Raw genomic sequence first — 16,546 nt, 5'->3', positions numbered from 1 at the left:
TGGCCTCTGTCTCTCTGATGCAAAGGTGAAGAGCACTCTCAGCTGCGGTGCCCATCTTTGTTCACTCATTTCACTCACCCTCAGAGTTTGCCCACGCCTCCTACATTCCAGGAGACCCTAAAAGACACAGCTTGAAGTCAGGAGATGCTCAGCCTGGTCTGCAGAGATGTTTTGACTGTAAAGCAGTTTTTGGGAGTGAAATCTGGGGATCCACCAATCGGGAGGAGTTGCAAATTGTCAGACGCTTTTTTGAGAAGTTTTATGTCCCCCCTCCCTCCCAAACGGTCTCAGTGCGTGAAGAATGAGAGTGGCTTTTTTAACTGATATCACTGCCTTTCGGCTGCTCTCCCTTTGGATAAATATCTGGACCCGGCCTGGGAACCGACTGAGGTAAGAGATTACAGACCCCCGGCCTTGGACCTTTCCCTTCATATTCCCTGACTCACATTGATCAGTGATAGTTTTTTGACCTTAGGAGGGGAGATTTATTTAGGAATCCGGACAGTATCTGGAAGCAGGACTGCAAATGGGTGAAAGAACATTTTTTTTTTTTTTTTTTTTTTTTTAAGGAAGCAGTTGGATAGGGGGGGGGGGTCCCTTTAATGAGGCCTAATGTTCGTTGATATGTCCTCTTGAAACCCGCGCCATCTACTGAGCCTTACCTTTTGTGTGTTAAAAGCAGGTATGACCGCTTTTTACTCACTCGGTTCTGGCTAGACCTATTGCCCTTTAGTTAGCCTACCCACGGGGGATTAGGGGTGTTAATTTTACGTCTTGCGTCTGCAACGGAAAGTCTCCACAGGACACACTACATTTTATTATGTTTTTTAGCTTCTACAAAGTACCCAGGAAACAATATATTCGCCCTGTACTGAAGAGGGCAAATTTTACACAGGTTCGCCCGCACTCACATACTTGTAAATGCTTTGTGAGATATCATTCTTTGCATTCTTAACTTTTTTAAGTTGCTATTGGGCAGAGAAACAGCTGTGATTAAACGCCCTTGGTGTGTAGGACAGCCGCCATCTTTGAGATCTTTGTAGGACTTTTTAACTGTCTATTTAACTTAATGTATTTCTAAATTGCTGATATTGAGGGTGATTTTGAAGTGTTCTGGCTTGCTTGCTTTTATGGTTTTTATCTCGAAGACTAAAAGTTGATATTGGTTCATCGACTGTAATGTGAAAAAGCTTCTGGAGAGTGAGTATGAAGTAAGCGCTGTAAAGCTACCCCTAAATAAATAGCGCCTCATAGCATTGACTACTTGATCAAAACAGGGGAAGCAATGCCAGGACTTCAGTGCCAGGACTCCTCGGTGGGTGCACAACTCTCCCGCATGACTCTTGTTGGGAGCCTAGAGGTCCATCCCTTGCATAAGGGCGACCACTAGATATCTTCTGCTCCCTCGAGGCGCTATAACCGTGCACTCACACTCTCCTCCTCCTCCTCTCCACAGCTGCTATTGATGATGACGTGGTGCGCTACCAGTACGTGAAGAAGAAGGGCTACGTGCGCCTTCACACCACCAAAGGGGACGTGAACTTGGAGCTGCACTGTGACAAGGTATGGGCTGCAGTGCGCTTGGAGTGCTGAATGCGAGCAGGTAGGCGCTTTGTTAGCTGGGAGATGGTACAGTGAGTCAAATCTCTGCAGAAGAAGCAGATGTGAGTTTCGATGAATGGTGTGTTTAGGTTCTTGGGTGCTTGGAGAGGGATAACCTGACTGGTATGGGAGAAGTTCACTTGAACCACCTGTAATATATGTATGTGAAGTGAGCAAACCAGACCTGCCTTAAGAGAACCCCCCCTCGCCCTTTCATCCTCCCGCCGTCCATCTGTCCATCCTGCCTTCACCTTTCATCTGTCAAATTGGCAAGGAAATATATTATGTGGCAGCTGCAGATTCTTCACTCCTGGAGCTCCCTATGGGCAAACCCACAGCTGCCCATAAACTCTGCACTGAAGCGCTAAGAGGCCACGAAACTTCAACCAAAGATGGCCGCCGGGGCCAGGTGCCCACACGTGACTGAGATGACATGTTTAGCTGCACTGGAACAGCTAGGACGGGTCAGGAAAGCAGAGGACACTGGAGCCTTCCGCCGAGGCTCGCTGTAGGAAAAAAGGCAAACAGTATGCCCCCCCCTTTACAGTCTGCCACATAATGCCAAGGACACTGGAGCCCTCCACTGGGACCTGCTGTAGGTAAAAAAGCAAACGGTATGCCCGCCTACCACATAATGTCCAGGACAGTGGAGACCTTTGCCGGGTATAGGCAAAAAAGCAAAATGTATGCCTGCCACATAATGTCCAGGTCAGTGGAGACCTCTGCTGGGTAGAGGCAAAAAAGCAAACGGTATGCCTGCCTACCACATAATGTCAAGCATATTGGAGCCCTCCGCAGGGGGCTGGCTCTAGGTCAAAGGGCAAACACCCTGCCACATAATGGCAAGTATTTGGGACTCACTCCGATCCTTCTTAAATATGAAGAGCGGAACCCTCCTCTCTCTAAGGAGGTCATCGCTCGCTGTTCAGCTAATGGCAAGTTAAAGGGCCATGTGTGGCCACTTGGAGTGATCAGAACGAGCAATGGTCCACGTGCATTAAAAACAAGCATTGGCATAGCCAATAGGTCTCGCCTTTGGGACCTTATAAGTGTTTAGCCATGCAACAGTTGCATAACTAAATACTTATAAGGTCCCAAAAGCGAGACCTATTGGCTATGCAAAGCAGCCGTGCGGCCGCAAAAGTGAAAGTGATCACGATCACGATCACACATCAAAGCGGCCGCGTGGCAGTGAAAGTAATCGCGGTGAAGGGCGGCGCGCGCACCCGCGCACATGCACTGTAGCTCTAGGCTGGCCTGGTAGCACTTTTTGGAGCTCTCTCAATAAGTCTCGCCAGACCAGCGCATACGCTGGGTCAGGCGAGACCTAAAAAGTCTGGGAACTGTGATCGAAGTGCAGTGGGTGGAGTCAGGGACTGTGGGGACGTGGCGTGGCATTGCTAAAAGGAAAAAATATTACGTAACTATTTTATTGGTGTTTCACTTTCCTGTAATTGCATATAGAATAACGCTACACCTTATGAAAAATACATGCAACTTAAACTAATTGGTGGAAAAGCACTATTTTATGTTACGAAGCCTCTGTTGGTTAATGTGGTGGCTGCAGATGTCTGTGTGTGACCAGAGATGGTTAATGTGATGGCTGCAGATGTCTGTGTGTGACCAGAGATGGTTAATATGATGGCTGCAGATGTCTGTGTGTGACCAGAGATGGTTAATGTGATGGCTGCAGATGTCTGTGTGTGACCAGAGATGGTTAATGTGATGGCTGCAGATGTCTGTGTGTGACCAGAGATGGTTAATGTGATGGCTGCAGATGTTTGTGTGTGACCAGAGATGGTTAATATGATGGCTGCAGATGTCTGTGTGTGACCAGAGATGGTTAATGTGATGGCTGCAGATGTCTGTGTGTGACCAGAGATGGTTAATGTGATGGCTGCAGATGTCTGTGTGTGACCAGGGATGGTTAATGTGATGGCTGCAGATGTCTGTGTGTGGCCAGAGATGGTTAATGTGATGGCTGCAGATGTCTGTGTGTGGCCAGAGATGGTTAATGTGATGGCCGCAGATGTCTGTGTGTGACCAGAGATGGTTAATGTGATGGCTGCAGATGTCTGTGTGTGGCCAGAGATGGTTAATGTGATGGCTGCAGATGTCTGTGTGTGACCAGAGCCCACAACATTTAATCCTGATCGGTGCAGTGGGGAACAGTGACTTGTGCATTTTTTTTTATTAACCAGTTGCTTGATATATATCCATATACGTCATCAATACAGAGTGGAATAGGGCGTCATTCGTTTAAGGAGTGATACAATTACAATCAATTGGATCTCACAATTCCGTAGCCAATCATCTTGAGCAATATCACATCAATTTTGACAATTCCCCGGCTCCGATGTTCATTAACTTTTATACTTTTTCCAGTGGGTCCAAACTTTTCCTCATTTTTTGGGGCCACCTCTACTGGTGTAGACCACTGTTTCAGCCTGCTGACCCCAATCTAGGTCTCGTTTCCAGGCCCCCACCCTTGGTGGATCAGCTGCGCCCCATGCTCTCGCTGTATTCCTCTTTGCTACTCCAGAGGCCTGATCAAGCCATGTTTTAATATGCTTGGGCCATGTCAATTCCCCTGTCACTCCCAGTAAGTGCCATCGTGCCTCAACTGGAACCTGCATGCCCACCACTGCTGCCATCACCCGGGATACCCCTTCCCAGTACCGTCGAGACTTGTGCATTTTTAGTGCATGAAGGTCCCAGCCTGTGACGGAAAGCACTGTGAATATCCAAGTCATTATTTTAAACTTGAATTGCACATAGCATGAGATGTACTGCTCGAAAATGCACTAAACAATATAGGCTTAAAATCAAAAAGTAATTTCAAAATACAAAATTTAGTAATAAGCAATCAGACTGTACCTAGTGCAGACATTTTTATAAGTGCCCATTAGAAGCAGGCACCGCAGAACTCAGCTGCTACCCTTGCATCAACTCTCAAAAAGTTAAAATCTATGGGGGGGGGGGGGGAGTTGGGGGGTTTGTTTCTTTCTATTTCTTTGGTTAATATTGCAACTGTATTGCTCTCAATTTGTCCTATTTTGCTCCAAAAAGTCTCAAAGTCATTTCTATGTACATTTCTGTGCACGAGTTGCTGAGTGACAGTGCTCTGCAATATCTTTGTTATTTGGCAAATGAAATCGGTTTAAAAAAAAAAAAAAGTTAAAATCTTCGGGCTGATTCACAGAACTAATCTGAGACAAAATCCTAAACTTACTCCTTTTGGTATTCACAGAAGGCATTTAGTAGCAGTAAAGTTAGGATTCCTAACTTTACTACTACTAAATGCCTTATGTAAATACCAAAAGTCGTAAGTTGAGGATGTTGTCTCAGATTACTTTTGTGACTCGGCTCTTCCTCATTATGAAGCTTCAGGTGAATGCCGGCACTTGCTTCCAAGCAGCCTTTACATTTGCATTTCTTGCAGGTAGTAGGCGTCCTGGGAAGAAGGGAGTTGTTTCTTCTTCTGCTCTTTGCATCTCCATTGGCTGTTCAGCAAGACCCTCCTCCCTTCAGCGCAGGCATCTCTACTGTTGAAATTGACCGTCTTGGGTTGGTTGTCTTTTTAAAATAGAAATGCCGGGGAACTGTTTTTGTTAGGCTTAAAAAGTATGGGCATGACATTCGTCACAGATCCGGCCCACTCTGGCCTCTGGTTCTGCTGCATTTCCTGTTCACAGCGTCTCCCAGAATGCTTCAGGAGCTGGTGGTTGACTGGGGACCTTCACCAGTTGGCACAACCGCTTGTGACGCCTGTTTGTGTTCTTGCAGGAAGTATGGACCCATGAGGCGTAACCATGAGGCGTAACCATGAGGCGTAACCCTGGGTCCATCCGTGTGACCCGCGATGTCGGCGGGAAGTATGGACCCATGAGGCGTAACCATGGGTCCAACCGTGTGACCCGCGATTTTAGCGGGAAGTATGGACCCATGAGGCGTAACCATGGGTCCAACCGTGTGACCCGTGATGTCGGCGGGAAGTATGGACCCATGAGGCGTAACCATGGGTCCAACCGTGTGACCCGTGATGTCGGCGGGAAGTATGGACCCATGAGGCGTAACCATGGGTCCAACCGTGTGACCCGTGATGCCGGCGGGAAGTATGGACCCATGAGGCGTAACCATGGGTCCATCCGTGTGAACCGTGATGTCGGCGGTGCCACTGTTGCCAGTGTCCATTCTTTACCGCCGAGCCATCTGCCTACAGGAGAGGCCTGCGGGCCACTGAAAGCTCAAGCTATGCTGGAGCCAGACGCCTGTCTCGGCTAAAAGTCCGCTTGGAACCTGGAGCCCAAAACAAGGCCGAGCTTTCACTGAGGCGAGGTGGCCTAGTGGCCACAGCTGCTGACCATGCAGTATAGGGAGCAAGGTTCGAATCCCGGCCTCAGTGTTCTGGGAATCCTGGCAAATGTGTCTGTGTGTCTGTAGTGAAGCATTCTTACTCCCTTGTGCGAGGCGTGCTCCATGAAAACTGCCAAAAATGTGGCTTCGCCGGTTACCCAAGCATTAGTCGCACACTCCAAGAATTAAGGACAGAGTTGTAACCTTCGATGTCAGAAAGAGATACCCATCTAGTGGCTGAATTGCCCAGGGTGAACCTGGAAAATCTGGGATTCTTCCTGCTTCCCTAAATATTGTGATTCTGGGCAAATACCTTATTCCACCAACTCTCCTTTGTTGTTTATTATGACTTGAGAGTGCCTTCAAATACGTGAGTTTAGGATGTGCACTGTACCAAAATCTCTCGTGTTTTATTTAACAGCCAATTATGGCGGTAAAAAAATCAACACTACATGTTGGGTATACACGGCCACTGCCTTGCTTCGCTCCTTAGTTCACTAATATCGCCACCAGGGCTGGTCAAGAATGTTTCTCGGTGCTTGTTTAAGACCTCCCTTTTAATAAAGTCCTCACTGCAGTGATACAATCTGTACTAAAGTGAAACCCTTCTGCGTGTGAAGAAAAACATTTTTTAATTTTGAAGACACCCTGTCATATTTCAACATGATGGGTGTTAAGTTATTTACATGCTAAATATTTTCAAGGATCGGCTCGCGCTTGGCTGTTTGAGTCCGATCCGACGCTTGGCTCTGCTCAGGCTCGGCTCTCCTGGTCAAACCACTTCACCCCCGAACATCGCCCTCCCGGACAGACTTTAGGAAGGGACTCGAGACCTGGCTGTACGACCGAGACCTGGCTGTACGACCGAAACCCGCAGCATAGCGCCTGGACATCCACGCGGGTGATTAGTCGCGCTATACAAACACCCAAGTCTAGGCTGCCCGCCCCTTCCTGCTGGGGACTAATCCTGCTGGGGTCACCTTAAAACCAAGTGCTGATGTGTGTGTGTGTGTATTTGTGTCTCCCCAACGATTCCGCAGGACAGTTTGGGTAGCTCGGTGCCCAGGCCATGCAAATTGTTTGTCACAAATTCAAATATCACTTGTCTGCCTGTATCTCAACTAATTTTGTTGACCTCGGAAGGATAAATGACTCCGTCGGCACTAACCTCCGTCCTACACATTGATTGCTTCAGCAGGTGTTCAAGTCTCTTAGCTATTTGTATAGCCCCTATAGAAACTACGCTTCTGAGCACCTCTGGGTGTAAAAGACCTGTTTTAGGAAGGCTCTTAACAGTAAGATTGTTTCTGTGAAATTGTACAGACGAAAGGGTGATGCACAAGGAGAAAGAGCGAGTTGCCCACGATCACACAGTTTGATTCGCGGGAGAAGTCTGACTTGCCCTCTGCCTCGCGCCTGCCTTTGCCCGTGATCTGCTGCAGGCAGCGGCCCTTGGCAGCAGTGGGTTACCCCGCCTCGCCCTGCTTGTCGCTGGAGAGGACAATGAGTCCATGTTGTGGAAAGGACAGGCCCTGCGGCCGGCGTTGGCATCCCCTGCCATAGCAACGGCTTCCAGGCTGCAGATGCTCGCAGCCCCTTGGAAACGGAAGCACATACTTTCAGCGCTGCGCTGTGATTGGCTGTTTGGCCAACCAATGCGAAAGAGGAACTGTTCCACGACATTCATTTTAAAACCGGGTGACCCATTTTAGCAGCGTTAAGGGCAGGGTGCAGACGGCTGTGCCCTGGGCACTGGACTGCTCTTATGCGTCATAGCCTGCAAGCCCTGCTTTTCCAGGACTGTCCTAATCTGACCCAAACGTCTGCACCTTCGGTCACCTTGAGGGAGCAGCATTGACCTCACAGGGGTGGGTTTTTGGATACTAGATTTTATGGAGTGACCATTTTTATTTTGCCTTCATTAGTGGAAAATCAGCTACCAAGGCTTCAACCCACCGAGTTGCATAACGCAGCGCCCTTGGATGGGCCCAGACTTCCTTTATCTGCATCCCATGCATAAACCATATCCCACTTCACGTTAGAATGGCTGCCACATGAGACCGGATCCCGGAGCTCCTCCGAAGATCCCCGAGCAGACGTGACCCAAACCCAGAGTGCAAGTTTGGCCATAGTGCTGATCTTGTGAAAAATCCATCACCCAGGTTTATTTATTTATTATTTGTTTTTTTAATGCAGATTTATATAGCCCGAACTCAACCAGAAGGTATTGGAGCGCTTTACATGAGCACCGGTTACGTTACACGAGGACACATTCATTTTTTTTGGGTGGGCACGGGGAGATTAAGTGATTTGCCCAGAATCACAGGATGTGGATGCGACCCCGAGGCTCGAACCTTGGTTTCCAGCACCAAAGTCGGCAATCTAGCCGTCAGACCACATCCTCTCCCAATGTTTGTCTTACTTCAGCCCAATGGGGGGCAGCATCTCCTGGCTTCCTTTAGCAAACCCAGTTTTAACTCTTATATGTTTGCCCCTGTGATATATTATTTTTCTTTATTGAATTTGTGTTTTTAGCTGCCTCTCCCTCTTTAAGAAAGCCAGAACATCTCACCTATGCTACCTTGTGGGGGCCATTTGTCCAAAATGGAGTAATTTAGTTATTTACTTGTCCAGTATCAATCAGTGCAGCATCTCTGGTCCTGTGCACTATCAATGAGCGCAGCATCTCTGGTCCTGTGTAGTATCCATGAGCGCAGCATCTCTGGTCCTGTGTAGTATCAATGAGTGCAGCATCTCTGGTCCTGTGCAGCATCTCTGGTCCTGTGCAGTATCAATGAGGGCAGCATCTCTGGTCCTGTGCAGTATCAATGAGTGCAGCATCTCTGGTCCTCTGCAGTATCAATGAGTGCAGCATCTCTGGTCCTCTACAGTATCAATGAGTGCAGCAGCTCTGGTCCTGTGCAGTATCAATGAGTGCAGCATCTCTGGTCCTCTACAGTATCAATGAGTGCAGCATCTCTGGTCCTCTACAGGATCAATGAGTGCAGCATCTCTGGTCCTATGCAGTATCAATGAGTGCAGCATCTATGGTCCTGTGCAGTATCAATGAGTGCAGCATCTCTGGTCCTCTACAGGATCAATGAGTGCAGCATCTCTGGTCTTGTGTAGTATCAATGAGTGCAGCATCTCTGGTCCTGTGCAGTATCAATGAGTGCAGCATCTCTGGTCCTCTACAGAATCCATGAGTGCAGCATCTCTGGTCCTGTGTAGTATCAATGAGTGCAGCATCTCTGGTCCTCTACAGTATCAATGAGTGCAGCATCTCTGGTCCTGTGTAGTAACAATGAGTGTAGCATCTCTGGTCCTGTGTAGTATCAATGAGTGCAGGATCTATGGTCCTGTACAGTATCAGTGCGTGCAGCATCTCTGGTCCTGTGTATTATCATCGAGTGCAGCATCTCTGGTCCTGTGTAGTATCAATGAGTGCAGCATCTCTGGTCCTCTACAGTATCCATGAGTGCAGCATCTCTGGTCCTGTGTAGTATCAATGAGTGCAGCATCTCTGGTCCTGTACAGTATCAGTGAGTGCAGCATCTCTGGTCCTGTGTAGTATCAATGAGTGCAGCATCTCTGGTCCTGTGTAGTATCAATGAGTGCAGCATATCTGGTCCTCTACAGTATCAATGAGTGCAGCATCTCTGGTCCTATGCAGTATCAATGAGTGCACATCTATGGTCCTGTGCAGTATCAGTGAGTGCAGGATCTCTGGTCCTCTACAGTATCAGTGAGTGCAGCATCTCTGGTCCTATGCAGTATCAATGAGTGCAGCATCTCTGGTCCTCTACATTATCAATGAGTGCAGCATCTCTGGTCCTGTGTAGTATCAATGAGTGCAGCATCTCTGGTCCTGTGCAGTATCAATGAGCGCAGCATCTATGGTCCTGTGCAGTATCAGTGAGTTCAGCATCTCTGGTCCTATACAGTATCAATGAGTGCAGCATCTGTGGACCTGTGCAGTATCAATGAGTGCAGCATCTCTGGTCCTCTACAGAATCCATGAGTGCAGCATCTCTGGTCCTGTGTAGTATCAATGAGTGCAGCATCTCTGGTCCTCTACAGTATCAATGAGTGCAGCATCTCTGGTCCTGTGTAGTAACAATGAGTGTAGCATCTCTGGTCCTGTGTAGTATCAATGAGTGCAGGATCTATGGTCCTGTACAGTATCAGTGAGTGCAGCATCTCTGGTCCTGTGTATTATCATCGAGTGCAGCATCTCTGGTCCTGTGTAGTATCATTGAGTGCAGCATCTCTGGTCCTCTACAGTATCCATGAGTGCAGCATCTCTGGTCCTGTGTAGTATCAATGAGTGCAGCATCTCTGGTCCTGTACAGTATCAGTGAGTGCAGCATCTCTGGTCCTGTGTATTATCATCGAGTGCAGCATCTCTGGTCCTGTGTAGTATCAATGAGTACAGCATCTCTGGTCCTGTACAGTATCAGTGAGTGCAGCATCTCTGGTCCTGTGTATTATCATCGAGTGCAGCATCTCTGGTCCTGTGTAGTATCAATGAGTGCAGCATCTCTGGTCCTCTACAGTATCCATGAGTGCAACATCTCTGGTCCTGTGTAGTATCATTGAGTGCAGCATCTCTGGTCCTCTACAGTATCAATGAGTGCAGCATCTCTGGTCCTGTGTAGTATCAATGAGTGTAGCATCTCTGGTCCTGTGTAGTATCAATGAGTACAGCATCTCTGGTCCTGTACAGTATCATCGAGTGCAGCATCTCTGGTCCTGTGTAGTATCAATGAGTGCAGCATCTCTGGTCCTGTACAGCATCTGAGTGCAGCCTCTCTGGTCCGCTACAGTATCAATGAGTGCAGCATCTCTGGTCCTCTACAGTATCCATGAGTGCAGCATCTCTGGTCCTCTACAGTATCCATGAGTGCAGCATCTCTGGTCCGCTACAGTATCAATGAGTGCAGCATCTCTGGTCCTGTGTAGTATCAATGAGTGCAGCATCTCTGGTCCTCTACAGTATCCATGAGTGCAGCATCTCTGGTCCTGTGTATTATCATCGAGTGCAGCATCTCTGGTCCTGTGTATTATCATCGAGTGCAGCATCTCTGGTCCTGTGTATTATCATCGAGTGCAGCATCTCTGGTCCTGTGTATTATCATCGAGTGCAGCATCTCTGGTCCTGTGTATTATCATCGAGTGCAGCATCTCTGGTCCTGTGTAGTATCAATGAGTGTAGCATCTCTGGTCCTGTGTAGTATCAATGAGTGCAGCATCTCTGGTCCTCTACAGTATCAATGAGTGCAGCATCTCTGGTCCTGTGTAGTAACAATGAGTGTAGCATCTCTGGTCCTGTGTAGTATCAATGAGTGCAGGATCTATGGTCCTGTACAGTATCAGTGAGTGCAGCATCTCTGGTCCTGTGTATTATCATCGAGTGCAGCATCTCTGGTCCTGTGTAGTATCAATGAGTGCAGCATCTCTGGTCCTCTACAGTATCCATGAGTGCAGCATCTCTGGTCCTGTGTAGTATCAATGAGTGCAGCATCTCTGGTCCTGTACAGTATCAGTGAGTGCAGCATCTCTGGTCCTGTGTAGTATCAATGAGTGCAGCATCTCTGGTCCTCTACAGTATCCATGAGTGCAACATCTCTGGTCCTGTGTAGTATCATTGAGTGCAGCATCTCTGGTCCTCTACAGTATCAATGAGTGCAGCATCTCTGGTCCTGTGTAGTATCAATGAGTGTAGCATCTCTGGTCCTGTGTAGTATCAATGAGTACAGCATCTCTGGTCCTGTACAGTATCATCGAGTGCAGCATCTCTGGTCCTGTGTAGTATCAATGAGTGCAGCATCTCTGGTCCTGTACAGCATCTGAGTGCAGCCTCTCTGGTCCGCTACAGTATCAATGAGTGCAGCATCTCTGGTCCTCTACAGTATCCATGAGTGCAGCATCTCTGGTCCTCTACAGTATCCATGAGTGCAGCATCTCTGGTCCGCTACAGTATCAATGAGTGCAGCATCTCTGGTCCTGTGTAGTATCAATGAGTGCAGCATCTCTGGTCCTCTACAGTATCCATGAGTGCAGCATCTCTGGTCCTGTGTATTATCATCGAGTGCAGCATCTCTGGTCCTGTGTATTATCATCGAGTGCAGCATCTCTGGTCCTGTGTATTATCATCGAGTGCAGCATCTCTGGTCCTGTGTATTATCATCGAGTGCAGCATCTCTGGTCCTGTGTAGTATCAATGAGTGTAGCATCTCTGGTCCTGTGTAGTATCAATGAGTGCAGCATCTCTGGTCCTCTACAGTATCAATGAGTGCAGCATCTCTGGTCCTGTGTAGTAACAATGAGTGTAGCATCTCTGGTCCTGTGTAGTATCAATGAGTGCAGGATCTATGGTCCTGTACAGTATCAGTGAGTGCAGCATCTCTGGTCCTGTGTATTATCATCGAGTGCAGCATCTCTGGTCCTGTGTAGTATCAATGAGTGCAGCATCTCTGGTCCTCTACAGTATCCATGAGTGCAGCATCTCTGGTCCTGTGTAGTATCAATGAGTGCAGCATCTCTGGTCCTGTACAGTATCAGTGAGTGCAGCATCTCTGGTCCTGTGTATTATCACCGAGTGCAGCATCTCTGGTCCTGTGTAGTATCAATGAGTACAGCATCTCTGGTCCTGTACAGTATCAGTGAGTGCAGCATCTCTGGTCCTGTGTATTATCATCGAGTGCAGCATCTCTGGTCCTGTGTAGTATCAATGAGTGCAGCATCCCTGGTCCTCTACAGTATCCATGAGTGCAACATCTCTGGTCCTGTGTAGTATCAATGAGTGCAGCATCTCTGGTCGTCTACAGTATCAATGAGTGCAGCATCTCTGGTCCTCTACAGTATCAATGAGTGCAGCATCTCTGGTCCTCTACAGTATCAATGAGTGCAGCAACTCTGGTCCTATGCAGTATCAATGAGTGCAGCATCTCTGGTCCTCTACAGTATCAATGAGTGCAGCATCTCTGGTCCTGTGCAGTATCAATGAGTGCAGCATCTCTGGTCCTATGCAGTATCCATGAGTGCAGCATCTCTGGTCCTCTACAGTATCAATGAGTGCAGCATCTCTGGTCCTGTACAGCATCTGAGTGCAGCCTCTCTGGTCCGCTACAGTATCAATGAGTGCAGCATCTCTGGTCCTCTACAGTATCCATGAGTGCAGCATCTCTGGTCCTCTACAGTATTCATGAGTGCAGCATCTCTGGTCCGCTACAGTATCAATGAGTGCAGCATCTCTGGTCCTGTGTAGTATCAATGAGTGCAGCATCTCTGGTCCTCTACAGTATCCATGAGTGCAGCATCTCTGGTCCTGTGTATTATCATCGAGTGCAGCATCTCTGGTCCTGTGTATTATCATCGAGTGCAGCATCTCTGGTCCTGTGTATTATCATCGAGTGCAGCATCTCTGGTCCTGTGTATTATCATCGAGTGCAGCATCTCTGGTCCTGTGTATTATCATCGAGTGCAGCATCTCTGGTCCTGTACAGTATCAGTGAGTGCAGCATCTCTGGTCCTGTGTATTATCATCGAGTGCAGCATCTCTGGTCCTGTGTATTATCATCGAGTGCAGCATCTCTGGTCCTGTGTATTATCATCGAGTGCTTGTACTAAAAGATAGTCACAGTGAAAAACCATTGCAATTACATATAAAACATGAAAGGATCATTATTATTCTGATCAAAATTAGACACCACCGACTTAGTCATTTGCCACGATTGGTTGTGATTTCATTTCATCAGTGTTAGATGTTACCCAAACAATGTATTTCAAAATTAGAACAAGTTTTGCTGTTTTATTTAGGGGTTGAAAAGTCGACATTGTTTTCTTCTTGTGTTCAGACATAGATGACGGAGATTTATCATCTGCATCTTGTTTATTATGTTATGATCTAGCATTTGTGTGTAAGCCAGACATCTGGCTGGATAGGTTGTAAATATTGGTTGCTGATGTATATATGCGCACTACCTTCCTCTTTTGCACATCACTTCCACAATTCCCCTCATGCACTCACTGCCCTTCCCCCCTGCACCGTTTTCTAAAAATGTTTTAATTTTGAAATACATTGTGATGTATTGTTTGGATAAAATCTAACACTGTGATGGAATTAAATCACAACCAATCGTGGCAAATGACTAAGTCGGTGGTGTCTAATTTTGATCAGAATAATAATGATCCTCTCATGTTTTAAATGTAATTGCGATTGTTTTCCACTGTGACTTTATCTTTTTGTACTATCAGTTACCCGGGTCCAGTGGTCCTTCGGGTTACCCCATTGCTATATAACTTTATCAACGAGTGCAGCATCTGTGTTCCTGTGCAGTAGCCCCCTTGGTTTTTGTCCTGAAGTTGGGCTTTCCCTGATTCCAGATTGGTTCATCCGTCACTCTGCCTCAACTGTGGCCCTGCGTTATTGTCCCTTTAAGCGGATTCCTAGTTGTTGAAGCACATTCTGCACCTTGCGGACCCTCCCAAAACCCTTGCTCTCAAGTTTCTACTACAGGCCGGTCCACTGTAACACAGCGCCCATCTTTGCTATGCATAGCGCAGGATTCGCAGTGCACGACTCCCGTCCGATGACGGGCAGCCTCCTTTAACCTCTGTCGTCTCGCATCTTTACTTGGCGTTTTCCTATCACCTTGCCTAATACCGTTCGATCCACTCCTTGAATCCAGTTCCGCCTTTTCCTTACGAATCTTCCATGACTTAGCTCTGTCCTTCTCTACTCCTATGCTGACAACTCTGCTTAGAGGCTAGCTAAATACTGTGTATTCACTTCCTAATCAGTGACCAACTTATTATGTCACCTTGACTCAGCCGTTCATAAGTCAGCACCATTTCTTTCACATATACGGTCTCTCTTTTAATGTTTGCGCTAATCTAATTATAGATTCCGTACTGGTTATATTTGTTTTACACCTCGACCTATGGTTATTCCATTGTTTTCTCCTCCTATAGATTCTACTTGCTCACACTCTCGTCCTGATAATGATCTTTAATTAATAAGATCGAAACGCCGTCGACTTTGCAACCAAAACTCCTCCACTGTATTTGATTAGATTGGAGTTTTGAATACTGTTATCAATGCAATGTAAACTTTAAATGTCACTAAGCACCTTTCACTTCACGCACTTTCACTTTTTTTGTGTGAGCACCAGAACTTTCACCGTAAACAATTGAATGATACTCCATTTATGCTGTAAATAAATGTGATGTCATTCCAAAAATCTTGTGTCTCAGCATACATTGCTTATCGAGTCCCGCTTGGACTCCCTGTGAAAGTGTTCCTTCAGATTAAAGCTGCGCTCATTAATTAGTAGCCTCGGCTACCTGAGGTCCTTAAAGGCCTCCCTTAGACCATGGTTCCTTTCAACCTCATATACTACCCCTGGTCTTACTACTGGGTCCCCTTGTTCTTTATACGTATCCATGAGGGCAGCATCTCTGAGCCTGTGCAGTATCGATGAGTGCAGCATTTCTGGTCCTCTACAGTGTCCATGAGTGCAGCATCTCTGGTCAACTACAGTATCAATGAGTGCAGCATCTCTGGTCCTGTGCAGTATCAATGAGTGCAGCATCTCTGGTCCTGTGCAGTATCAATGAGTGCAGCATATCTGGTCATGTACAGAGTCAATGTGTGCAGCATCTCTGGTCTTGTGTCGGGTCAATGAGTGCAGCATCTCTGGTCCTATGTAGTATCAATGAGTGCAGCGTCTCTGGTCCTATGTAGTATCAATGAGTGCAGCGTCTCTGGTCCTCTACAGTATCGATGAGAGCAGCATATCTGGTCATGTGCAGTATCAATGAGTGCAGCATCTCTGGTCCTGTGCAGTATCAATGAGTGCAGCATCTCTGGTCCTGTGCAGTATCAATGAGTGCAGCATCTCTGGTCCTATGCAGTATAAATGAGTGCAGCATCTCTGGTCCTCTACAGTATCAATGAGTGCAGCATCTCTGGTCCTGTACAGTATCAATGAGTGCAGCATCCCTGGTCCTCTACAGTATCAATGAGTGCAGCATCTCTGGTCCTATGCAGTATCAATGAGTGCACATCTATGGTCCTGTGCAGTATCAGTGAGTGCAGGATCTCTGGTCCTCTACAGTATCAGTGAGTGCAGCATCTCTGGTCCTATGCAGTATCAGTGAGTGCAGCATCTCTGGTCCTCTACATTATCAATGAGTGCAGCATCTCTGGTCCTGTGTAGTATCAGTGAGTGCAGCATCTCTGGTCCTGTGCAGTATCAATGAGCGCAGCATCTATGGTCCTGTGCAGTATCAGTGAGTTCAGCATCTCTGGTCCTATACAGTATCAATGAGTGCAGCATCTGTGGCCCTGTGCAGTATCAATGAGTGCAGCATCTCTGGTCCTGTGCAGTGTCAATGAGTGCAGCATGTCTTGTCTTGTACAGTATCAGTGAGTGCAGGATCTCTGGTCCTTTACAGTATCAGTGAGTGCAGCATCTCTGGTCCTTTACAGTATCAGTGAGTGCAGCATCTCTTGTCTTGTACAGTATCAGTGAGTGCAGGATCTCTGATCCTTTAAAGTATCAGTGAGTGTGGCATCTCTGGT

At 47.3% G+C, this 16,546-nt stretch overlaps 1 protein-coding gene across 3 annotated transcripts in view; it reads left to right on the top strand.

Annotated features, from left to right (window-relative positions):
* PPIL2 (peptidylprolyl isomerase like 2) overlaps nt 1-16,546 on the top strand; it is a 332,508-nt gene that overhangs the window by 158,817 nt on the left and 157,145 nt on the right. For all 3 annotated transcript variants that reach the window (XM_085636442.1, XM_085636443.1, XM_085636445.1), the window contains one exon: nt 1,457-1,563. In XM_085636442.1, coding sequence (XP_085492568.1) covers nt 1,457-1,563 — 107 coding nt within the window. The remainder of the gene's footprint in view (nt 1-1,456; nt 1,564-16,546) is intronic.

Source organism: Triturus cristatus, chromosome 11 (assembly GCF_964204655.1).
Source record: "Triturus cristatus chromosome 11, aTriCri1.1, whole genome shotgun sequence".
Lineage (NCBI taxonomy): Eukaryota > Metazoa > Chordata > Amphibia > Caudata > Salamandridae > Triturus > Triturus cristatus.
This window is presented reverse-complemented; position numbering and strand designations above follow the sequence as displayed.